General features: G+C 45.8%; 2 protein-coding genes and 1 long non-coding RNA gene across 14 annotated transcripts in view; 2 read left to right on the top strand and 1 right to left on the bottom strand.

The window, feature by feature from the left end:
* LOC149975293 (uncharacterized) overlaps positions 1-26,098 on the top strand; it is a 235,937-nt gene that overhangs the window by 50,435 nt on the left and 159,404 nt on the right. The gene's annotated exons all lie outside the window — the stretch shown is intronic.
* The window catches only part of LOC110498392 (connector enhancer of kinase suppressor of ras 1), an 84,173-nt gene that overhangs the window by 55,750 nt on the left and 2,325 nt on the right, over positions 1-26,098 (bottom strand). For 5 of the 12 annotated variants that reach the window (XM_090211530.1, XM_090211532.1, XM_090211534.1 and 2 more), the window contains exons 2-4: positions 21,562-21,719; positions 12,647-12,849; positions 10,623-10,707 (exon numbers count right to left, since the gene is read on the bottom strand). In XM_090211530.1, the coding sequence (XP_090067656.1) occupies positions 10,623-10,707; positions 12,647-12,849; positions 21,562-21,719 (446 nt within the window). Of the gene's footprint in view, positions 1-2,787; positions 5,258-10,622; positions 10,708-12,646; positions 12,850-21,561; positions 21,720-26,098 lie in introns of those variants that run through there. The other 7 variants (XM_090211543.1, XM_090211539.1, XM_090211537.1 and 4 more) reach the window with 6 other exon arrangements.
* On the top strand, positions 17,152-18,143 carry LOC149975297 (uncharacterized; the record flags this gene model as incomplete). Its single annotated transcript, XM_090211778.1, has 2 exons — positions 17,152-17,295; positions 17,459-18,143. Coding segments are annotated over 2 exons (549 nt in total), but the record flags the coding sequence as incomplete, so codon positions are not given.

Genomic DNA, 26,098 nt, shown 5'->3' with positions numbered 1-26,098 from the left:
AAGCCCTTGAGTAGTTTAAAGGCCCAGTTCAGTCAAATTTGATCTTTCATGTGTTTTATATATATATATATTTACACACTATGATGTTGGAATAATACTGTGAAATTGTGAAAATGATAACACCCTCTTAGTGTAAGAGCTGTTTGAAAAGACTGCCTGAAATTTCAGCCTGTTTTGGTGGGATTTAGTTTTGGCCTGCCTGGTGATATCACCAGGCTGTAAATGTGTTGGTAGACCAAAAAGAAAGATTGTGCCAAACCTCTCGGCCAATAACAGCTAGTTTTCTTCTCTCTCACTCCCAGAGAGTCTTCGCTACATTTTTGCTTGAGATATTGCTCTTCACTATTAAGCTATTTTGGTTTATTTTTTGACCATTTTAATTGAAAACAATCACAGTTACGTGATTTAATAGAACTAAAAACAGCTGTGTTGGACCTTGAAGTGTGAGTGGGCTTTTATGAGTAAATGTCACTAGGATATATGCTACATCATCGCTGGGAGGTAATGTAGTCAAACTGAAGCATGCATTTGTGTGTGAGTGTGTGTGAGTGTGTGTGAGAGTGTGTGTGAGTGTGAGTGTGAGTGTGAGTGTGTGTGTGTGTGTACACACCTGGAGTGTATCTCTTCATACCTCTTCAACACCAAACCAACCCAGCCGGTCTAAAGCAGTGGTTCCCAAACTGTGGGGCCTTAGGGGGCGTGAGCTAACATTGAGCGGGATGCCCCACCCCCCGTGCACCCCTCCCCCCGGTGAAACATTTTGAGTAACGCTGGTCTAACAGTACCAGATGGGCGGGGTTTGCTCTTCTATTGCTTCCATATAGTCAGGCAAGCTCAATCAAGCCTAGATAAAGTATTTGAAATGATTTTTAAATGTAATTTGGTTTGCACCAAACCAACCCATGTGAATTCTTAGGAGTATATCTCTTTAAATGCTGGAAGAGACTCCAAGGAGTGAGAGTTCACTTTCTGCCTGCTCTATATTGGAGCGTTACGTTCAACATTTCCTAACTCAATTACTTCAAATAGTAAATCCAATAAAACTCAGCCTAAGTGAACTGCAAATGCTACCGTCTCTACCCTGGTTCCAGATCGGTCAGTCTCTACCCTGGTTCCAGATCGGTCAGTCTCTACCCTGGTCCCAGATCGGTCAGTCTCTACCCTGGTTCCAGATCGGTCAGTCTCTACCCTGGTCCCAGATCGGTCAGTCTCTACCCTGGTCCCAGATCGGTCAGTCTCTACCCTGGTCCCAGATCGGGGTCAGTCTCTACCCTGGTCCCAGATCGGGGTCAGTCTCTACCCTGGTCCCAGATCGGGGTCAGTCTCTACCCTGGTCCCAGATCGCTCAGTCTCTACCCTGGTTCCAGATCGGTCAGTCTCTACCCTGGTTCCAGATCGGTCAGTCTCTACCCTGGTTCCAGATCGGTCAGTCTCTACCCTGGTTCCAGATCGGTCAGTCTCTATCCTGGTCCCAGATCTGTCTCTGCCCTGGTCCCAGATCTGTCTGTACTTTAGCCTAGTCCATTGTCATTGTAAAGCCAAACACCAGCATGACAATTCCATAAAGAGCTGGCAGGAAACAATACATATCTGATTGAAATGGCTCATGTCCCTTCATTGTATACCATAGTATGAGTGGTCAAAGCGAATAGTCATCATCAGGCACCTGGTGTTGACACTGGTGTCCGTTGAACCAAGCTTATGGTCAGGGTTGGGGAGTAACTGATAAATTGCAACTTTAATCCGTTACCAGAAAGAAAAAAACAAGGATGTTGGCGAGAAAAGAAATACATTGACACCTTTCTGTTTTCTCAAAGACATTCAATTCAGCACTGGAAAAAGGTGCAAGTTTAAGTTTGTTCTACCTGAGCGGGACTGACCAGAATTCAGAGACTACTATGATGTCAGAGACCATTATGATGTCAGAGACCACTATGATGACACACCAAATACATTTGATGGATCATTTTGTCTTCTTCTAGTACCTTATAAGAGGAAACTAATCCAAAAGTAACAGAAAGTGAATCAGATTATGTTGCCAAATTTGGGTAATCCAAAAATGACGATTTAAATTTAGAAAGTAACATCCTGAACCCTGCTCAGTTACTTATACTGGAATATGGCAACGAGCTGCACACTTAATCATTAACTCACCAACCACCTCATGCGCACAAAACGTTGAAAAGACGTTAAAAAGACATTAAAATACCTTGAAAATAAGTTAAAATACATAGAAAAGACATTGAAATTCATTAAAAGTTGTTGAAAAGACGTGAAACGGCATTAAGACATTGTTCAGACTACGTTAAAAATATATGCTAAAAATACGTCTTCTTTGTTGAGCACGTCTTGCTCAGTGCGTTCATTAGCACCTCAAACAGACCACTAACTAACTAAAACAATTATTTCTGGTTACAGCAAAACTAATCAGATAAAAATCATACTATAAAACCACAATTGTGAATAAAAAGGTGCATTGGTCAACCAGCAAGAGTCGAAACTCACTATCAATGGGTTAAATCCTCAATGGGTATGATCATCAATGGGTATGATCATCAATGGGTATGATCAATGGGTATGATCATCAATGGGTATGATCATTGAATAATAACACTTCTGTTGGTGAACAGAGGCATCAAGAAAGTCCTGTATCACATCTTAGAAAAGCCATATCACGCTCTAAAATACAGTAGCCTTCACTGTCAAGATTGTGTGTCACTAAAAGGACATTGGAAAACAATCAATCAATGTAAACAAACAGCAATACATCATCTCATTCTCACATACCTCAATACAACTCCTTCAAACAATTCTTCCTTGATCCTCTCTCCATGCTCACAGAAATTCTCAATGTAACTATCGCCCACGCTCTGTGTCCACCTCACTCTCGCTCTCTCTCTCTCTCTCTCTGTAATGGACTTTGCTTGTTGTTGTCTAGTAGTGTGCGAGCCTATCCTCTCCAGTCCTACAGAGCCAGTAGTCAGTGGAGAAGTGGAGGGCTCCTAGGATCACAGCAGCTGACTCATGGCCCCGCACAACCCTTCAAGGCACCGGAGAAAATAACCCCATGAGTGGGGAGAGAGGCGGACACACACACACAGAAAGAGAGAGAGACACACACACGCACAGAAAGAGACACACACACACACACAAACTTCTGTGTTTTTATACAGGCAGGAAATGGAAGAGTTATTTATTTTCTAGAAGGGCCCTAGGAGACATGGTCTGCGTCCCAAATGGCACCCTATTCCCTACATAGTGCACTACTTTTGACCACGGTCCATAGGGCTCTGGTCCAAAGTAGTGCACTATATAGGAATGGGGTGTCATTTGGGCCAAACATGATCCGTCTGGTCCTTGTTACAGATGAACCACTTCTCTAGAAACAAGCAACATAATAATGTGAGCATTATCATTCAAAGCCTGCCTCTCTGAAACAAGGTCACAAGAGATTTGACATTTAAGTTTCTTAGCCAAGGGCTAACTTGCTGCACACAGATGAGGGTGGTGGGGTGTGTGTGTACGTGACTGTGTGCGCGCGTGTGTGTATTCTACTGACCTTTCCAGAGCTGTAACTTGATAATGATGGGCAGAGAGAGAGAGAAAGCGCGAGAGCGCGAGACGGCCAGAGAGCGAGACGGCCAGAGAGCGAGACACGGCCAGAGAGCGAGACACGGCCAGAGAGCGAGACACGGCCAGAGAGCGAGACACGGCCAGAGAGCGAGACACGGCCAGAGAGCGAGACACGGCCAGAGAGCGAGACACGGCCAGAGAGCGAGACACGGCCAGAGAGCGGGATGGCCAGAGAGAGGACCAACTCACCTGCGTGGATGTGTTTAGTCAGTTGTGAGGTTGTCGGCCCTATTCTAGCATGTTCTTATTAGGTCTAATAGAGATTCTTAGAAACTACAGCCATATACACTTTTCAAAGAAACTATATAAAACCTCAATCCAATGAAAGACACCAGTAAGTATCAGTTTCTCCCGTCTTATAACTCATCTATCTTGTCTTAAGACTCAAGGGGGTGAACTTACAAAACTGCCTTCCGCAAGCACCTGCATTTTGGATCCCCCTGATATCTGATACCTCAGCAAGTCTCTGTAGTACACACACACACACACACACACACACACACACACACACACACACACACACACACACACACACACACTCTCTGTGGTACACAGTCCTCTATCATAGTTGAATAAGGCCTATGACTATCTGACTCCTAAGCATACAGCAGAAACAAGCAGTGGTTGCTCATTGGATCCAAAAACAGGAACCAACCAAACAATGGCCAGTAATCAAACCTCTCATCGCCTCCACCACAGAGCAGACTACCGTCAAAACAGTCTGGCGTAAGGACCAAGTTTCACTTACTAATTACCTTGAGTCTACAGTTTAGACAGATTTCATACAAGTAAAAAAAACAATTAACAGTCAGTAAGCCAGAACTTGGCTGGACAAGAAGCCATCAGCCTTCAAAAGGCCCTCATTGTTCCAATGTGACCTTCAGCAGATACTCACTTCCCAGCTTCCTTCCTTTCTGACGAGGGGGGAGTCGAACCATAGAAATAGTATGACTAGCCCATGGTTCTTACTCAGAGTCAGTCATATTCATGAATTGGCTACAACAAATGTGTCATTATTCATTTTCTGGATGCACAATGAATGTAGTGAGTGTGTTCACACAGAACATCCTTTGATAGTCTTTTAAAAAGAGATTTGCACTGATTTGTGAAGAAGAGGTCAAGTCTATTTATCACATCTCTAATGTGTTGTGCAAACAACAAAAACAAGACTAAAAAGCAACAGGGGAAAAAAAGCAATTTTCTACAAGAAGATACATGTGTTATTATGATCCACAATGTCTAAATGTGCAGAAACTGTGAGCACTGCAAGTCCCAAACAGACATCCACAAACAGACATCCACAAACACAAACCAGTTAGCTACAGTATTCAATCAAACTGCAATAAAGCCAGCAGAAAAAAAGCTCCAGAGTTGTAATCTACCTACTTTGTCTGGAAACTATCCAGAGCTGCAAATAGGGCTGCCAGTCAGAGCTCTAAATGTTGTACTCGGGGATATCTCTGCTCCCTGAATGCCGTGTCCTCTCTTTCGCCCTCTATCAGTCTCTCATTGGTCTGACAGCACTGCAACTCACAGCAGGTGAACTACAAGTTGAGTTCCACTTAACCCTTCCATCAGTCCCCCCCTCCCCCTGCTCACTGTCTCTCACTCACTCCCTCCGCCGAAGATCTCCAACTCCCTCCCGCCCTTTGCTCCCCCTCCCCCGGAGATGGCTAACTCTCTCACCCCCCCCCCCCCTCTCACTCCCTCTCCCGAAGATTACCAAATCCATCCCGCCCCAGCTACCCCTCCCTCCCCCTCCCTCCCGAAGATCACAAATCCATTCCGCCCATGCTCCCCCTCTCTCAGTCCCTCCCTCCCTCCCTCCTCCCCCAGGCACTATCTATGACAAATCCAGGCCTGTCTTTTTCACAAGTCGCAAGTAACCAGTTTATAACTTGAAGTTTAACTCTGGCATTACAGATCACATTAAATACACATTCACCCACCTTCTCCCTCTCTTACACAATTTCCTATCACAAAAATCAACAGTCAACCTGTGCTTCTTCAAAGTACCTAAACTATTCCGAGCATGCAGAGTCTCACAACATCTCTACAGCAGAGTCTCACAACTCAATCGCTGGTTGAAAACTGTTTTCTGCCCTTCCTAAAATATAGAATTTGTAGATAATTGCCCTCTTTCTGGGACTCACCCACAAACAGGACCAAGCCTGGCCTGCTGAGGAGTGACGGACTCCATCCTAGCTGGAGGGGTGCTCTCATCTTATCTACCAACATAGACAGGGCTCTAACTCCTCTAGCTCCACAATGAAATAGGGTCCAGGCTGTTAGCCAGCCTGTCAGCATAGTGGAGTCTGCCACTAGCACAGTCAGTGTAGTCAGCTCAGCTATCCCCATTGAGACCGTGTCTGTGCCTCAACCTAGGTTGGGCATAACTAAACGTGGAGGTGTTCGCCTTAGCAATCTCACTAGGATAAAGACCTCCTCCATTCCTGCCATTATTGAAAGAGATCGTGATACCTCACATCTCAAAATAGGGCTACTTAATGTTAGATCCCTCACTTCAAAGGCAGTTATAGTCAATTAACTAATCATAATCTTGATGTGATTGGCCTGGCTGAAACATGGCTTAAGCCTGATGAATTTACTGTGTTAAATGAGGCCTCACCTTCTGGTTACACTAGTGACCATATCCCCCGTGCATCCCGCAAAGGCGTTGCTAACATTTACGAAAGCAAATTTCAATTTACAAAAAAAAAAAAAAAGACGTTTTCGTTTTTGAGCTTCTAGTCGTGAAATCTATGCAGCCTACTCAATCACTTTTTATAGCTACTGTTTACAGGCCTCCTGGGCCATATACAGCGTTCCTCACTGAGTTCCCTGAATTGCTATCGGACCTTGTAGTCATAGAAGATAATATTCTAATTTTTGCCGATTTTAATATTCACATTGAAAAGTCCACAGACCCACTCCAAAAGGCTTTCGGAGCCATCATCGACTCAGTGGGTTTTGTCCAACACATACTCACTGTCACACTCTGGACCTAGTTTTGTCCCATGGAATAAATGTTGTGGATCTTAATGTTTTTCCTCATAATCCTGGACTATCGGACCACCATTTTATTATGTTTGCAATCGCAACAAATAATCTGCTCAGACACCAACCAAGGAGCATCAAAAGTCGTGCTATAAATTCTCATTCCTTGATTCCTTGATGTCCTTCCAGACTCCCTCTGCCTACCCAAGGATGTCAGAGGACAATAATCAGTTAACCACCTAACTAACTGAGGAACTCAATTTAACCTTGCGCAATACCCTAGATGCAGTTGTACCCCTAAAAACTAAAAACATTTCTCATAAGAAACTAGCTCCCCGGTATACAGAAAATACCCGAGCTCTGAAGCAAGCTTCCAGAAAATTGGAACGGAAATGACGCCACACCAAACTGGAAGTCTTCCGACCAGCTTGGAAAGACAGTACTGTGCAGTATCGAAGAGCCCTCACTGCTGCTTGATCATCCTATTTTTCCAACTTAATTGAGGAAAATAAGAACAATCCAAAATGTCTTTTTGATACTGTTGCAAAGCTAACTAAAAAGCAGCATTCCCCAAGAGAGGATGGCTTTCACTTCAGCAGTAATAAATGAATTAACTTCTTTGAGGAAAAGATCATGATCATTAGAAAGCAAATTACAGACTCCTCTTTAAATCTGCATATTCCTCCAAAGCTCAGTTGTCCTGAGTCTGCACAACTCTGCCAGGACCTAGGATCAAGAGAGACACTCAAGTGTTTTAGTACTATATCTCTTGACACAATGATGAAAATAATCATGGCATCTAAACCTTCAAGCTGCATACTGAACCCTATTCCAACTAAACTAGAAAAGAGCTGCTTCCTGCGCTTGGCCCTCCTATGTTGAACATAATAAATGGCTCTCTATCCACTGGATGTGTACCAAACTCACTAAAAGTGGCAGTAATAAAGCCTCTTGAAAAACCCAAACCTTGACCCAGAAAATATAAAAAAACTATCGGCCTATATCGAATCTTCCATTCCTCTCAAAAAATGTTAGAAAACGCTGTTGCGCAGCAACTCACTACCTTCCTGAAGACAAACAATGTATACGAAATGCTTCAGTCTGGTTTTAGACCCCATCATAGCACTGAGACTGCACTCGTGAAGGTGGTAAATTACCTTTTAATGGCGTCAGACCGAGGCTCTGCATCTGTCCTTGTGCTCCTGGACCTTTTGATACCATCGATCACCACATTCTTGGAGAGATTGGAAACCCAAATTGGTCTACACGGACAAGTTCTGTCCTGGTTTAGATCTTATCTGTCGGAAAGATATCAGTTTGTCTCTGTGAATGGTTTGTCCTCTGACAAATCAACTGCAAATTTCGGTGTTCCTCAAGGTTCCGTTTTAGGACCACTATTGTTTTCACTATATATTTTACCTGTTGGGGATGTCATTCGAAAACATAATGTTAACTTTCACTGCTATGCGGATGACACACAGCTGTACATTTCAATGAAACATGGTGAAGCCCCAAAATTGCCCTCGTTAGAAGCCTGTGTTTCAGACATAAGGAAGTGGATGGCTGCAAACTTTCTACTTTTAAACTCGGACAAAACAGAGATGCTTGTTCTAGGTCCCGAGAAACAAAGAGATCTTCTGTTGAATCTGACAATTCATCTTAATGGTTGTACAGTCGTCTCAAATAAAACTGAAGGACCTCGGCGTTACTCTGGACCCCGATCTCTCTTTTGACGAACATATCAAGACTGTTTCAAGGACAGCTTTTTTCCATCTACGTAATGTCGCAAAAATCAGAAACTTTCTGTCCAAAAATGATGCAGAAAAATGTATCCATGCTTTTGTTACTTCTAGGTTAGACTACTGCAATGCTCTACTTTCCAGCTACCCGGATAACGCACTAAATCAACTTCAGTTAGTGCTAAATACAGCTGCTAGAATCCTGACTAGAACTGAAAAAAAATATCATATTACTCCAGTGCTAGCCTCCCTACACTGGCTTCCTGTTAAGGCAAGGGCTGATTTCAAGGTTTTACTGCTAATCTACAAAGCATTACATGGGCTTGCTCCTACCTATCTTTCTGATTTGGTCATGCCGTACATACCTACACGTACGCTAGTCACAAGACGCAGGCCTCCTAATTGTCCCTAGAATTTCTAAGCAAACAGCTGGAGGCAGGGCTTTCTCCTATAGAGCTCCATTTTTATGGAATGGTCTGCCTACCCATGTGAGAGACGCAGACTCAGTCTCAACCTTTAAGTCTTTACTGAAGACTCATCTCTTCAGTGGGTCAAATGATTGAGTGTAGTCTGGCCCAGGAGTGTGAAGGTGAACGGAAAGGCTCTGGAGCAACAAACCGCCCTTGCTGTCTCTGCCAGGACAGTTCCCCTCTCTCCACTGGGATTCTCTGCCTCTGACCCTATTACAGGGGCTGAGCCACTGGCTTACTGGTGCTCTTCCATGCCGTCCCTAGGAGGGGTGCGTCACTTGAGTGGGTTGAGTCACTGACGTGATCTTCCTGTCTGGGATGGCGCCCCCCCTGGGTTGTGCCGTGGCGGAGATCTTTGTGGGCTATACTCGGCCTTGTCTCAGGATGGTGACCATGCTGGTCATTTATGAACATTTGAACATCTTGGCCATGTTCTGTTATAATCTCCACCCGGCCCAGCCAGAAAAGGACTGGCCACCCCTCACAGCCTGGTTCCTCTCTAGGTTTCTTCCTAGGTTTTGGCCTTTCTAGGGAGCTTTTCCTAGCCACCATGCTTCTACATCTGCATTGCTTGCTGTTTGGGGTTTTAGGCTGGGTTTCTGTACAGCACTTTGAGATATCAGCTGATGTACGAAGGGCTATATAAATAAATTTGATTTGATGCAGTCAGATAAAGAATGCATGTGGCTGGTCTGTGCATTGCCCAATAGGAGGAGTGAGTTTGCTGTTGTGCTGTGTTAGGGCAGCGGTGGGAAAAGTACTCAATTGTCACACTTGAGTAAAAGTAAAGATTACTTAATAGAAAAAGTAAAGTGAAAGTTACACAGTAATGAGTAAAAGTCGAAAAGTATTTGGTTTTAAATATACTTAAGTATCAAAAGTAAAAGCACAAGTAAAAATCATTTCAAATTCCTTGAATTAAACAAAGCAGTCGGCGCAATTTTCTATTTTTTATTTATTTACAGATAGCCAGGGGCACATCATTTACAAACGAAGCATGCATTTATTGAGTCCGCCAAATCAGAGGCAGTAGTCATGACGAGGGATGTTCTTTTGATAAGTGAGTGAATTGGACCATCTTCCTGTCCTGATAAGCATTCAAACTGCAACTAGTACTTTTGGATGTAAGGGAAAATGTATGGAGTAAAAAGTACATCCTTTTCTTCAGGAATGTGGTGAAGTAAAAGTAGTAAAAAATATAAATAGTAAAGTACAGATACCCCCAAAAAAGACTTTAGTACTTTCAAGTATTAAGTATTTTACATCATTGGTGTTAGGTGGTTGTTGAAAGCAGCAACACAAACACACTGGTGGTTACTCCAGCCTGCCTCCTCCAAAGAGAAAATGTGTCTGCTAAGTATTGTTTGGTCCAACTAGGAATCTAATTCAGATTTAATTCACCTCAAGGCCATTCATTCAATGTTAATCAGGACCAGAGTTTTTCCTGGTCAGGTTACCCGACAGTCATTCATTCAGAAGTGAGCGCCTGTACAATGAAAACAGCCATGCTGGAACACTGGGTTGTGTTCAATAGGTAACAAATGCAAGAAAACAGACTGAAACAAGGAGGGACTACCTGGACATAAGAAATAAGAGTCCAATAAGAAACACTCCTTTTTGCTTTACGTTTCAAAACATTTTAAAAACGTTTTCCATTGCGTGCCCTAATGAACACGACTCAGGTCTTTAACATAGGAGCAGTCCCCAGGTCTTTACAGTAGGAGAGGTAGACTACCTTGTGTACTGCAGTCCCCAAGTATTTACAGTAGGAGAGGTAGACTACCTTGTGTACTGCGGTCCCCAGGTCTTTACAGTAGGTGATGATGTTCCTACTGGACGTGTAACCACTCAGCTGGGCAAACTGGTACCTGGACACACACAGATGGACCAATGAAGAAAGGGATACATTTATTGAATCTAGAAATATAATAAAATGTGCAGATTTCAATGTCATTAAAGACTCAAATGATGCATTCATAATGGAGGAAAACACAACCCATGAGAACACAACCCATGAGAACCCAACCCATGAGAACAAAACCCATGAGAACACAACCCATGAGAACACAACCCATGAGAACACAACCCATGAGAACAAAACCCATGAGAACAAAACCCATGAGAACACAACCCATGAGAACACAACCCATGAGAACACAACCCATGAGAACACAACCCATGAGAACAAAACCCATGAGAACCCAACCCATGAGAACCCAACCCATGAGAACCCAACCCATGAGAACCCAACCCATGAGAACCCAACCCATGAGAACCCAACCCATGAGAACACAACCCATGAGAACACAACCCATGAGAACAAAACCCATGAGAACACAACCCATGAGAACACAACCCATGAGAACACAACCCATGAGAACAATCGTACATAACATTAGGATAGAAATGGGTAAGAGGTCACCAATGTAAATGCATTGAGCTGTTAATTTATCCCACCGTCATTTGTACATTATACTAGTTGGCACAATATATATATACACACACACACACACACACACACACACACACACAGTTGAAGTCAGAAGTTTACATACATAGCAAAATACATTTAAACTCAGTTAAGAATTCCTGAAATGTAATTCTACTAAAATTCCCTGTCTTAGGTCAGTTAGGATCACCACTTTATTTTAAGAACGTGAAATGTCAGAATAATAGTAAAGAATGATTTATTTCAGCTTTTATTTCTTTCATCACATCACAAAGTTTACATACACTCAATTAGTATTTGGTAGCATTGCCTTTAAAATTGTTTAACTTGGGTCAAACGTTTTGGGTAGCCTTCCAAAAGCTTCCCACAATAAGTTGGATGAATTTTGGCCCATTCCTCCTGACAGAGCTGGTGTAACTGAGTCAGGTTTGTAGGCCTCCTTCCTCGCACACGCTTTTTCAGTTCTGCCCAGAAATGTTCTATAGGATTGAGGTCAGGGCTTTGTGATGGCCACGCCAATACCTTGACTTTCTTGTCCTTAAGCCATTTTTGGAAGTATTTGGAAGTATGCTTGGGGTCATTGTCCATTTGGAAGACCCATTTGCAACCAAGCTTTAACTTGATGTCTTGAGATGTTGCTTCAACATATCCACACACCTTATGATGCCATCTATTTTGTGAAGTGCACCAGTCCCTCCTGCAGCAAAGCACCCCCACAACATGATGCTGCCACCCCCATGCTTCATGGTTTGGATCGTGTTCTTCGGCTTGCAAGCCTCCCCCACAACATGATGATGCCACCACCGTGCTACACGGTTGGGAGGGTGTTCTTCGGCTTGCAAGACTCCCAATTTTTCCTCAGGGCAAGTGCGAGGAGCAGGAACAGGGCGTACTGGACCCTGGAGGCGCACAGGAGGCCTGGTGCGTGATGCGTGTCACTACGGTCCCTGGTTCGAATCCAGGCTGTATCACATCTGGCCGTGATTGGGAGTCCCATAGGGCGGCGCACAATTGTCCCAGCGTCGTCCGGGTTTGGCCGGAGTAGGCCGTCATTGTAAATAATCATTTGTTCTTAACTGACTTGCCTAGTTCAATAAAAGGTTAAATAAATGTAAAAATAAGCTGTAGCCTAAGAGAATATATTACAGATAACTTATTATTATAATAAATTGAAATCATAGACTACTGCATACACACCCAGACAGGGGTGAAACTCTGAATCCTAGTCACAGGACCTAACAGTCTAATGTCCCTACCTATATGATACTATGCCTAAATCTGATGTAATACAAGGTTGCAGTGTGTGTGTGTGTGTGTGTGTGTGTGTGTGTGTGTGTGTGTGTGTGTGTGTACTTTACCTGCTGAGCAGGGAGAAGAGGCCCTTTGCGGAGGTGATGAGCTCCAGCACCACCTGCAGTACGCTGGCTGGCAGCTTGGTGGCGCTCTGCCCATCATAAGTGTTTACCCTCCAGCGGATCTGGATGCCCATGATCAGGGAGTGGGCCACCACGCACAGGTTCTCTGTCAGACTGCGCAGGGTCTCCCCTCCCATACCGTATGTCTGGGGAGGGAGACAAGGAGGGAAACAGAGAGTGAGGCAGGGGCAAACACCTCACAGACATACACACAGATTCCAGACTGTAGAGTCAATACAGAGAGTCAGAGAGTCCAGACTGTAGAGTCAATACAGAGAGTCAATACAGAGAGTCAGAGTGTCCAGACTGTAGAGTCAGTACAGAGAGTGAGAGTCCAGACTGTAGAGTCAGTACAGAGAGACAAGACTGTAGAGTCAGTACACAGAGTCAGAGTCCAGACTGTAGAGTCAGTACACAGAGTCAGAGTCCAGGCTGTAGAGTCAGTACAGAGAGTCAGAGTCCAGGCTGTAGAGTCAGTACAGAGAGTCAGAGTCCAGACTGTAGAGTCAGTACAGAGAGTCAGAGTCCAGACTGTAGAGTCAGTACAGAGAGACAGAGAGTCCAGGCTGTAGAGTCAGTACAGAGAGTCAGAGACCAGACTGTAGAGACAGTACAGAGGGACAGAGTCCAGACTGTAGAGTCAGTACAGAGAGACTATTGGTCAGCCTGTTGCGTGCTTTGGTGTGTGTGTTCCCAAGCAAGGACCAGTTGCGCTCTGAGGCGACTGATGTTGGTGGGATTTGGAGGATGATGGAGGCAACAGGGGAAAGAGCCTCAGATCCACAAAGTCCCTTCCACCGGGTGGCTGATGAGATCTGTTGGCACGACTGCCATATTGCATCTCCATCCCAAAGCCCTTGCATGGAAGTGTACTTTGCCAGACTGCCAAGAACCTTGCCCTCAGCCAGGCCAAGGTGGTGAGTCACGATAGTGATGACACCATAGGCCTTCTTGATCTCTGCACCAGACAGGATGTTCTTGCCAGCATATTTTGGGTCCAATATGTACGCTGCGGGTTGTATGGGCTTCCTGCAGAAGACTACACGCGTTTTGATTTATTTCAGTTTCCTCTGCTTGGAGCAACAGTGAAGTGACCCCACTATTTCGTGGCAACAGAGGGCTCTCAAGGGATGGTCACGTCAGTGTTCAGGGAGGTGTATAGGTGTTTCCATAGGTGCAACCACGGTGGAGAGTCCAAACCAGGTCTGCACCATGAACATCCCCCCCTGAATATGCTGATTTGGCTCTCGCCTTCTGTAAAAATGAAGGCGACTCAACTACCACCCCATCGACGGGGGGATTGTGTGTCCTGCGCCCGACTCCGTTCTCACCTCTGCACAACTAACACCTGACATCCTATTACTGAACAATATTAAAGCAGATATTTTTAAATGGAACAATATTCCCATACATTTTACAGGTAGAATAATTAAGCATTCAGGCACAGGGGTGTGTGGTATGTGACCAATATACCATGGCCAAGGGCTGTGCCTGGATACAGCCCTTAGCCATGGTATAAATGGCCATATATAACAAACCTCTGAGATGCTTTATTGCTATTATAAACTGGTTACCAACATAATTAGAACAGCAAAAAATACATGTTTTGTCATACCCATGGTATACCACGGCTGTCAGCCAATCATAATTCAGGGCTTGAACCACCCAGTTCATAAACCTTTTTAGAATGGCATGGCTCCCGAAGTTTTTAGATTTATTCTCGGTAATACCAATTACCACAACTAGGACATTCTTTAAAAAAATATATACTACTCGCTCACAACAGGACTTTATACAGGAAAATACAACTGATAGAATAAACAGGACTGTTTTTACATCTTCCTAAATCCGAGGGTGGTGTTAACCTTCCAGACCCACCGAGGGTGGTGTTAACCTTCCAGACCCACCGAGGGTGGCGTTAACCTTCCAGACCCACCGAGGGTGGCGTTAACCTTCCAGACCCACCGAGGGTGGCGTTAACCTTCCAGACCCACCGAGGGTGGCGTTAACCTTCCAGACCCACCGAGGGTGGCGTTAACCTTCCAGACCCACCGAGGGTGGCGTTAACCTTCCAGACCCACCGAGGGTGGCGTTAACCTTCCAGACCCACCGAGGGTGGCGTTAACCTTCCAGACCCACCGAGGGTGGTGTTAACCTTCCAGACCCACCGAGGGTGGTGTTAACCTTCCAGACCCACCGAGGGTGGTGTTAACCTTCCAGACCCACCGAAGGGTGGTGTTAACCTTCCAGACCCACCGAAGGGTGGTGTTAACCTTCCAGACCCACCGAAGGGTGGTGTTAACCTTCCAGACCCACCGAGGGTGGTGTTAACCTTCCAGACCCACCGAGGGTGGTGTTAACCTTCCAGACCCACCGAGGGTGGTGTTAACCTTCCAGACCCACCGAGGGTGGTGTTAACCTTCCAGACCCACCGAGGGTGGTGTTAACCTTCCAGACCCACCGAGGGTGGTGTTAACCTTCCAGACCCACCGAGGGTGGTGTTAACCTTCCAGACCCACCGAGGGTGGTGTTAACCTTCCAGACCCACCGAGGGTGGTGTTAACCTTCCAGACCCACCGAAGGTGGTGTTAACCTTCCAGACCCACCGAGGGTGGTGTTAACCTTCCAGACCCACCGAGGGTGGTGTTAACCTTCCAGACCCACCGAAGGTGGCGTTAACCTTCCAGACCCACCGAGGGTGGCGTTAACCTTCCAGACCCACCGAGGGTGGCGTTAACCTTCCAGACCCACCGAAGGTGGCGTTAACCTTCCAGACCCACCGAGGGTGGCGTTAACCTTCCAGACCCACCGAGGGTGGCGTTAACCTTCCAGACCCACCGAGGGTGGCGTTAACCTTCCAGACCCACCGAGGGTGGTGTTAACCTTCCAGACCCACCGAGGGTGGTGTTAACCTTCCAGACCCACCGAGGGTGGCGTTAACCTTCCAGACCCACAGAGGGTGGTGTTAACCTTCCAGACCCACAGAGGGTGGTGTTAACCTTCCAGACCCACAGAGGGTGGTGTTAACCTTCCAGACCCACAGAGGGTGGTGTTAACCTTCCAGACCCACCGAGGGTGGTGTTAACCTTCCAGACCCACCAAGGGTGGTATTAACCTTCCAGACCCACCGAGGGTGGTGTTAACCTTCCAGACCCACCGAGGGCTTTTACTTGCGACATATAGTTAAATGCACTAAAAAGAGGAACAATGGGAACATATTAAAGATGGGCATGCTCATCCCCAGAATATTTTCACGTCTATTTTCAAAGGATACAGCTAAGAACATGAACAACTTCACAGTTAAGAACACTATAAGAATATGGTAGAAATATGGTAGAAAAGTATTCTACAATAACAATATCACTCACTAAAAACACAACCCTTTTCAGAATTCACCAATAAAAATTGGTCTTCATGGAAAACTAAAAGACATGGAAACTGTAAATGACTTGGTAATAGGAAATACATATATTTCCATGACAGAGCTGAAAAGTCATTTTGGACTGACCAATGTAGATATTTTACTTAAAAGTTTCATATCAAGAAATGTCAATATTAAATATTTTGGAAATCAGCCCAATCTTGAGGGAATGCTATTTGATAGGTAAGCTAGCCTATTTTTTAAAATTATATTTAACCTTTAACTGGAATTGTGGAATTGGAATAGTGATAGAGTGAATTAATCGGTCTGTAAAGAATTGTTGGAAAAATGTAGATGTCCTAACCGACTTGCCAAACTATAGTTGTTAACAAGAAATTTATGGAGTGTTTGAAAAACAAGCTTTAATGACTCCGACCTAAGTGTATGTAAACTTCCGACTTCAACTGTACATACAAATGACAAAAGAGCTGTTAGCCAGTGACAAACATTCCCAACACAGTAATTTGCATATGGTTTAGCCTTTGGTTTTAGATGAAGTGCAAAAGGAATCCAAGATGTCCTGACTGGATGGAATTCAAGCCATGACATAGTGGAGAGATACCTTGAGCAGAAAGTTGGGGTGTATTCTAGACTGACTGATCAAGCTGTGACATGGTGGAGAGATACCTTGAGCAGAAAGTTGGGGTGTATTCTAGACTGACTGATCAAGCTGTGACATGGTGGAGAGATACCTTGAGCAGAAAGTTGGGGTGTATTCTAGACTGACTGATCAAGCTGTGACATGGTGGAGAGATACCTTGAGCAGAAAGTTGGGGTGTATTCTAGACTGACTGATCAAGCTGTGACATGGTGGAGAGATACCTTGAGCAGAAAGTTGGGGTGTATTGTATTCTACACTGACTGATCAAGCTGTGAGGAACAATGTCAAAGATATTGGTGACTTTGTCTAAAAAAATGACATGAGACTAGCAGAGGAAGTTATCAAAGTGTGCAAACCTCTCAAAACAGTCACACAGATATAGCACTGAGAGCATCCCATCAGTTTCCATGGTCCTGCCTATGAAAAACAATGATCCTGAAATCATTGGTGGCATCTGATGAAGATGAACCCGCAGTAAGGGATGTGAAGTCTCTGCTGCACCTGGATGTTGCTGCTCGTCTGAGAGTCTACAATGAACTCACAACAGAGATTGTGACCAGTATACAACAGGTATTGTATTTATTTTGTTAATGTGACATTTATTATTTTATTAATGAGTGATTTAACAATTCATTATAAAGTAATAATAGTGCCTAATATATATTTCTAACAACAAATCATATTTTTAAAGCCACTTCAGAGACAGTCATTTTCATCTAATTGAATTCTGCAGGGTCACGCCACAGATACCACAGGAGCCAACCCCTCTCCAGAGACGACCCTGTCGTGTTCTCCTCCAGAAAAGAAGCATGCCATGGCTGAGCTTTTTGGGGAGTTGTTCACGACCCAGGAGCAGGGAACCAAGTCAAAGGTCAAGGTCATAGAGGAGGAGGTGACCTCATACAGGGAAGTGGACTGTATTCCCCTGGATGCTGATCCACTTACATGGTGGAAGACCAAAGAGTTATTATATCCTCATGTTGCCATGTTAGCAAGGTGCTACCTGGCTGTGCCTGGGACCTCTGTCCCTAGCGAGAGGGTATTCTCCACAGCTACCTGGCTGTGCCTGGGACCTCTGTCACTAGTGAGAGGGTATTCTCCACAGCTACCTGGCTGTGCCTGGGACCTCTGTCACTAGTGAGAGGGTATTCTCCACAGCTACCTGGCTGTGCCTGGGACCTCTGTCCCTAGCGAGAGGGTATTCTCCACAGCTACCTGGCTGTGCCTGGGACCTCTGTCCCTAGTGAGAGGGTATTCTCCACAGCTACCTGGCTGTGTCTGGGACCTCTGTCACTAGTGAGAGGGTATTCTCCACAGCTACCTGGCTGTGTCTGGGACTTCTGTCCAAAGTGAGAGTGTATTCTCCACAGCTACCTGGCTGTGTCTGGGACCTCTGTCACTAGTGAGAGGGTATTCTCCACAGCTACCTGGCTGTGTCTGGGACCTAGCGAGAGGGTATTCTCCATAGCTACCTGGCTGTGCCTGGGACCTCTGTCACTAGCGAGAGGGTATTCTCCACAGCTACCTGGCTGTGTCTGGGACCTCTGTCCCTAGCGAGAGGGTATTCTCCATAGCTACCTGGCTGTGCCTGGGACCTCTGTCCCTAGCGAGAGGGTATTCTCCACAGCTGCCTGGCTGTGTCTGGGACCTCTGTCCCTAGCGAGAGGGTATTCTCTACAGCTGCCTGGCTGTGTCTGGGACCTCTGTCCCTAGCGAGAGGGTATTCTCCACAGCTGCCTGGCTGTGTCTGGGACCTCTGTCCCTAGCGAGAGGGTATTCTCCACAGCTACCTGGCTGTGCCTGGGACCTCTGTCCCTAGCGAGAGGGTATTCTCTACAGCTGCCTGGCTGTGTCTGGCACCTCTGTCCCTAGCGAGAGGGTATTCTCCACAGCTACCTGGCTGTGTCTGGGACCTCTGTCACTAGTGAGAGGGTATTCTCCACAGCTACCTGGCTGTGCCTGGGACCTCTGTCCCTAGCGAGAGGGTATTCTCCACAGCTACCTGGCTGTGCCTGGGACCTCTGTCCCTAGCGAGAGGGTATTCTCCACAGCAGCTGACGTTGTCACAGCAAGTTTTGTGAAGCATTTCACCCCTAGTGTGTGTGTGTGTGTATATGTATATGTATATATATTACAAGAAAGATACTATCTGGGGAGGAAGAATAGACGGTAGATGGCCTCGTACTTTAATGGACAGTCATTACAGGTCCATGCTGAGTGTCTTTTCACACTTTCAAGGAGCTGGTAATTTGTCTGCACACACACCACCACCTCACAGACTTATGGTCATATGTGCTGTATAGCTCTGTGATTAAGGACATGGTCACATGTCCCACGGAGAACAATCAACCATGATGAAGTGTTTATTAATGTTTCATGGATATTTGTATATTTCAATACAGTAGATGGTAATTATGGGAGTCTGACCAGTTGTTCCTATTTTATTTATTCAAGACAGTTAAGAACAAATTCTTATTTACAATGACGGCCTACAACGGCCAAACCCGGACGACGCTGGGACAATTGTGCGCCCCGCCCTATGGGACTCCGGATGTGATGCAGCCTGGATTCGAACCAGGTACTGCAGTGACGCCTCTTGCACTGAGATGCACTGAGATGCAGTGTCTTAGACTACTGTGCCACTCGGGAGCCCTGTGACGACACACGTTCAAGGATGTACACTCCAGAGATAAAAAACAAGAATGAAACCTCCATACACTCACACAGACACACACGAAGATGGACAGTACACACACACACAGAAACGAAGATGGACAGTACACACACAGAAACGAAGATGGACAGTACACACACACACACACAGAAACGAAGATGGACAGTACACACACACACACACAGAAACGAAGATGGACAGTACACACACACACACACAGAAACGAAGATGGACAGCACACACACACACAGAAACGAAGATGGACAGCACACACACACACACAAACAAAGATGGACAGTACACACACAGAAACGAAGATGGACAATAGACACACACACACAGCAGCTAGAAATCTCAATATGAGTCCTTTGTAGTTCATAACATTTCCCTCCGGAAAGCTTACCATAAACCATTACAGTATTACAATTAATAGCACCCAGCACCCGATCAGACCTTTAGTCACTACATGCTGCTGGGGCCATTCAGACCATAGGAAAGACCAGGGCCTGTAGTCATAATTAGAAGTGCTGATCTAGGATCAGCTTTGCCTTTTAGATCATAATGAATAGCATCACATGGACAGGGGGGGACCTGATCCTAGATCAGCGCTCCTACTCTGAGACCACTTCATTAAATCATGAAGGGCAGAAACTCCCTTGTTGTTCAGTTATTTTTTAAAGCAGACCATTACAAGCAGATCAACGGCTTAGCCCCGGCCTGGTATCCGCGGTTACGCCACTCAAACCCACAGGCCCTTCGACTAAATTAACCCTCCCAGGGGAAACAAAAGCACGTTGAAACTTGGATGCGATGAAACACAGAAAACGTGTCCTCTGTTTCCATTAGTGACCCGAGACTGAGTCCACAGAAAGTTTGTGCTGAGGGAAAAAGCAATGGGTGGAGGGAGGAGAGCAGAGACAATTTATTTAAGGGAAAACTTAGAGTGAGAATGGGAAGACATGGGAAATTGGAGAGAAGAGGAGGAGCCTGTTAGCCAGTGACAACAAACGTTACCCACACAGTAACTTGCGTATGAGAAGTATGATCACTAGCTTATTTTGTGTTAGCCTTTGGTTTTAGATGAAGTGCGCACACACACACACACACACACACCACTTAGCCATGCCTCTCTGCAGGCAAAGTGAAAACAATAAAACACCAGATGAATCCTGAACTTAATAACTCAACCCTCTGCTGTAATCTGTAAAATGGCAGTTGGTGAATGTCAGAGGGGGACTTGAAAAGGTTTGAATAGAAGCAGTCACTTATTTAGGCTGGTACAGACCCAGATCTGTGTTTCTGAAACAGCTACAGCTCTGATTTATTTAGCCCAAAACGAGAATGAAAAAGAGCTTCACACAGACACCCTAGACCAACTCCAATTCGGATATCGCCCCAACAGATCCACAGATGACACAATCTCAAATGCACTTCACACTTCCCTCTCTCACCTGGACAAGAGGGGAAATAACTATGTGAGAAGACTACAGCTCAGCATTCAAGACCATAGTCCCCTCCAAGCTAGGAACCCTGTGACTGAACCACTCCCTCTGCAACTATATCTTGGACTTCCTGACGGGCCGGCCCAAGGTGGTGAGGTTAGGCAACAACCTCCGCCACGTTGACTCTCAACACGTGGGCCCCTCAGGGGTGTGTACTTAGTCCCCTCCTGTACTCCCTGTTCACCCATCCTGATGCCTAGTCACTTTACCCTGCCTTCATGTACATATCTACCTCAAATACCTTATTATTGTCTATCCTGATGCCTAGTCACTTTACCCTGCCTGCACGTACATATCTACCTCAAATACCTTATTATTATTATCTAACCTGATGCCTAGTCACTTTACCCTGCCTTCATCCATTATTGTTTGTTATACTTTTAAACTGCATCATTGGGAAGGGCTCATAAGCAAGCACTTCACAGTAATGTCTACACCTGTTGTGACAAATCAAATTTTATTTATTAACCAAAATTGACGGTAACTTTCCACAAAATTCCTACATTTTCCAGAAATCCTGGTAGGAGGATTTCAGATTCCCTGTTTATTCCAGAAATCTTCCAACCAGGATTTTTTTTTTTTATGAATAAAATAAAACCTTGGGCCTTGTATCAATCTATGAGCCCTCCAGCCCCCAGGGAGCAGCAGCCCGGGTCTCACCAGGGAGCAGAGCTTCTCCACAGCCTCCAGGATGAGCTCCTGGTGGCTGATCTTGTGAACGCCCAGCTGCTCCAGGTCCTGGGAAGAGAGCTGCAGCAGGTCCAACCCCGTCACCCTCCACTCTTTGAAGGGGTACTGCTGGAAAGGAGCGTCCAGACCTGGAGAGTGCGAGAGAGAGACCACACACGGATAATCAGATTTTTATTTTTTTATTAAAATTTTCTGACAATTGTGCAGTTACCTTAGTGGACATTATTATTTTTGTCCTTCCACGAACACACTTGGTTCAACTTATCAACTAATCATCAAACCTACAGGGCAAAAACAAAAATATGCATCCTTCTGTGTCCTCCGTCTCCTGGCAACCAAATGTTACGCCACGCCCACGGACGTTTGTTTCTTCTCTGCAATGAGTCTTGAGCGGAGTACCTCCCTGACCCTTCACCGAATGCTAACATATTCGGGGCCGTCTGATTGGTCTAGAAACCGATGGGTTGGGCCCGATGGGTTGGGCCATCACCACAAACAACGTCAATGATGGAAGTCTCAGACTAAAGTATGTAGTGAATGACAGTGCAGTGGAAAAATGTAGTGCGAGTCATCAGGCTAGGACCCCAGGAGCAGGCAAACACTGGGCTACGTTGTTAGTTTAACCAACAGTCCTTATACACCCTCAAATAAAGTGTTACCCATCATCCTCATTTCTTATCCAGATCATCATGTTAATCTCATCACAACACCATTGTCATGGTCATTATCTGTATCTTCACCATTAATCATCATCACAACAGCATTGTAGTGGTCATTATCTGTATCTTCACCGTTAATCATCATGGCAACAGCATTGTAATCATTTCCAAATCACAGAGGAGAGGATGCCTCGTTATTATATCAATTACTAACTTGTTGACCAGTGTTTTGTCTCACTGACTCCCAATTTACTGCTCGTTTCTACAGCACCAACTTGCGGGTTGGTCAGCTCCTGCTCGTGTTGTGTATGCGCAGGTAGGATCCATACAGAGCAAGTTCTCCGCTTTCTTTTCGTTTGCCGTACTGGTGTGTGACTCAGGTGTGTTGCTTGTGTGTTTGCCATTTCACTGGCTGTTCTTGTTTTGGGAGGTGGGGGTGCGTGCTGTATTTGCGAATACACTGTAGCACATAGAAACATTTTAGTAAATTCCTGTTAAGAAGAGAATCACAGAAGCTCAGCTAGTCTGTAGTTTTAAAATGGAGGTCGCTAACAAACGTTTTCAACGCTGCAGGAGCTGTGTTTAATTCCGGGGCAATACGGACTATGGGCTACTCTTAGAGAAACAGTAGCAAACTTAGACAAGCTGCTGGGGAACCCCTGTCAGACACAGGAAAAGCTTTGCTGCCTCGGCTCCAGATGTTCCGGCACCTTCATCCCGGAGGACTTCCGCTTTGAGATTGGATCCAGAGGTACCTGCGACTTTGTCCCCTGTTCTGTCTCCCGCTCTCTCTCTGGTGGCTTCTACCGTGGGTTCAGATCTTCCCCTTCATCAGCCACGATGGATTCTACGGCTGGCTCGGGTCCATCGAGCCCCACCTCCCATCGGTTCACGAGGGGTCTTCTAAACCAGTCAAGGTGCAAGAACAACCAGACATCCTCAGCCATTTCATCAGCTGTCATCATCGGCAGCTCTATGGTGAGAAACATCTTGGTCCCCAGGGCAAAAACCCTGTGCTATCCTGAGGCACGAGTACAGGACATTACAATGCTGCTTCCTACCATTTCTAACACAGCTGTTGGGGTCTGACGCTGCTGTAGTCCATGAGGGGTGTGTTGTTGTTAGACAAGTAACTCTTTATCCACATTATAGCAGGGGGTGTAAAGCCATAACACAGTTTCTCCAGCAGCAGACTGTGACCAATCATTTCAAAAGCTGCACTGAAGTCTACAAAGACAGCCCCCCCAATCCTTTTATCATCAATTTCTCTCAGCCAATAAGTGGCGTGCTTGTTGAGTGTCCTTCCCTGTATGTGTGCTAAAAATCTGTTGTCAATTTGTTTACTGTGAAATGGCATAATAACTGGTCAAACACAATTTTTTCCAGAAGTTTACTAAGGGTTGGCAACAGGCTGATTGGTCAGCTATTTGAGCCAGTAAAAGGGGGCTTTACTATTCTTGGGTAGCAGAATGACTTTAGCTTCCCTCCAGGCCTGAGGGCACACACTTTCTAGTAATGTCATCTGTTATAAGCAAGTTATTGACTTCATGGACCTTGTTTCTCAGGCTGAATATGTTAATATGGGCTATTTTTTAGCACTTTTCTGGGTTGCTTAATTCTTTTTAATGCTTTACTGGGAAGCTTATCAGAAGTAGACCCTGAACTAAGTGGTCTTCCTACTAGGGCACACCATCTCAGTGCTAACAGTGTAACTCTGGTTCATAGGTTCATGATTACTGCATCCAATAGCTGTAGGATTAACAAAGGTATTCAGGGCAATTAGGGGGAAATATATTAAGTTACTTACATTGTGTCTATCAAAGCCCCTGTGCTAATGTACATGTAATGAAGCATTATGACGACTTATTGTCACAATGGTAGGGATTAGTGTAGCTGGTCTTGGGTCATTGATAAGTCATTGTTTCAACGTTGCCTTGAAATGCGTAGACAGGGTCCAGGAGCCAAGATGATTGGGATGGATTCCGTCCTGCAGAGTATCTTCTGTTTCCAGAAGCTGTTAATGAGCCTCTTGGACCTAGACTTGGTGCTCCGGTACCGCTTGCCGTGCGGTAGCAGAGAGAACAGTCTATGACTTGGGTGACTGGAGTCTCTGACAATTATTTAGGCCTTCCTTTGACACGGCCTAGTATATAGGTCCTGGATGGCAGGAAGCTTCGCCCCAGTGATGTACTGGGCCTTACGCACTACCCTCTGTTGCACCTTATGGTTAGATGCAGACAAGTTGCCATACCAGGCGGTGATGCAACTGGTATGGATGCTCTCGATGGTGCAGCTGTAGAACCTTTTGAGGATCTGGGGACCCATGGCAAATATTGTCAGTCTCCTGAGGGGGAAAAGGCATTGTCGTGCCCTCTTCACGACTGTCTTTGTGTGTTTGGACCATGATAGTTTGTTGGTGATGTGGACACCAAGGAACATGGAACTCTTGACTTACTCCACTACAGCCCCATCGATGTTAAAGGGGACCTGTTCGGAACTCCTTTTCCTGTAGTCCACAAATCATCCCCTTTGTATTGCTCACGTTGAGGGAGAGGTTGTTGCCCTGGCACCACCCGGCCAGGTCACTGACCTCCTCCCTATAGGCTGTCTCGTTGTCGTGATCAAGCCTACCACGGTTGTGTCGTCAGCAAACTTAATGATGGTGTTGAAGTCGTGCTTGGCAACGCAGTCGTGGGTGAACAGGGAGTACAGGAGTGGACTAAGCACGCACACCGGGCCTCCCGGGTGGCGCAGTGGTTAAGGGCGCTGTACTGCGGCGCCAGCTGTGCCATCAGAGTCCCTGGGTTCGCGCCCAGGCTCTGTCGTAACCGGCCGCGACCGGGAGGTCCGTGGGGCGACGCACAATTGGCCTAGCGTCGTCTGGGTTAGGGAGGGATTGGTCGGTGGGGATCTCTTTGTCTCATCGCGCACCAGCGACTCCTGTGGCGGGCCGGGCGCAGTGCGCGCTAGCCAAGGTTGCCAGGCGCACGGTGTAGCCTCCGACACATTGGTGCGGCTGGCTTCCGGGTTGGATGCGCGCTGTGTTAAGAAGCAGTACGGCTGGTTGGGTTGTGTATCGGAGGACGCATGACATTCAACCTTCGTCTCTCCCGAGCCCGTACGGGAGTTGTAGCAATGAGACAAGATAGTAGCTACTACAACAATTGGATACCACGAAATTGGGGAGAAAAAGGGGTCAAATTCAAAAAAAATAATAATAATTAAAAGGCACGCACACCGAGGGGCCCCCATGTTGAGGAACAGCGTGGCAGATGTGTTGTTGCCTACCCTTACAACCTGGGGGCGGCCTGTCAGGAAGTCTAGGATCCAGTTGCTGAAGGAGGTGTTTAGTCCCAGGGTCCTTAGGTTAGTGATGTGTTTTGTGTCCACTATGGTGTTGAACAATGCACTGTAGTCAATGAATAGCATTCTCACATCGGTGTTCCCTTTGTCCAGGTGGGAAAGGGCAGTGTGGAGTGCGATTGAGACTGCATCATCTGTGGATCTGTTGGGGTGGTATGCAAATTGGAGTGGGTCTAGGGTTTCCCGGGATGATGGTGTTTATGTGAGCCATGACTAGCTTTTCAAAGCACTTAATGGCAGGTTACCTACGCTTTCTTGGGCAGAGGGACTATGGTGGTCTGCTTGAAACATGTAAGTATTACAGACTCAGTCAGGGAGAGGTTGACAATGTCAGTTTTAGACACTTGCCAGTTGGTCCATGCATGCTTTGAGTACACGTCCTGGTAATCTGTCTGGCCCCGCAGCCTTATGAATATTGACCCGTTTAAAGGTCTTGCTCACATTGGCTACAGAAAACGTGATTACACAGTCGTCTGGAACAGCTG

Source organism: Oncorhynchus mykiss, chromosome 19 (assembly GCF_057628025.1).
Source record: "Oncorhynchus mykiss isolate SJ-2025 chromosome 19, ASM5762802v1, whole genome shotgun sequence".
Classification (NCBI taxonomy): Eukaryota; Metazoa; Chordata; class Actinopteri; order Salmoniformes; family Salmonidae; genus Oncorhynchus; species Oncorhynchus mykiss.
Note: the sequence above shows the minus strand (reverse complement) of the source record. Positions and strands in the feature narration are given on the sequence as shown.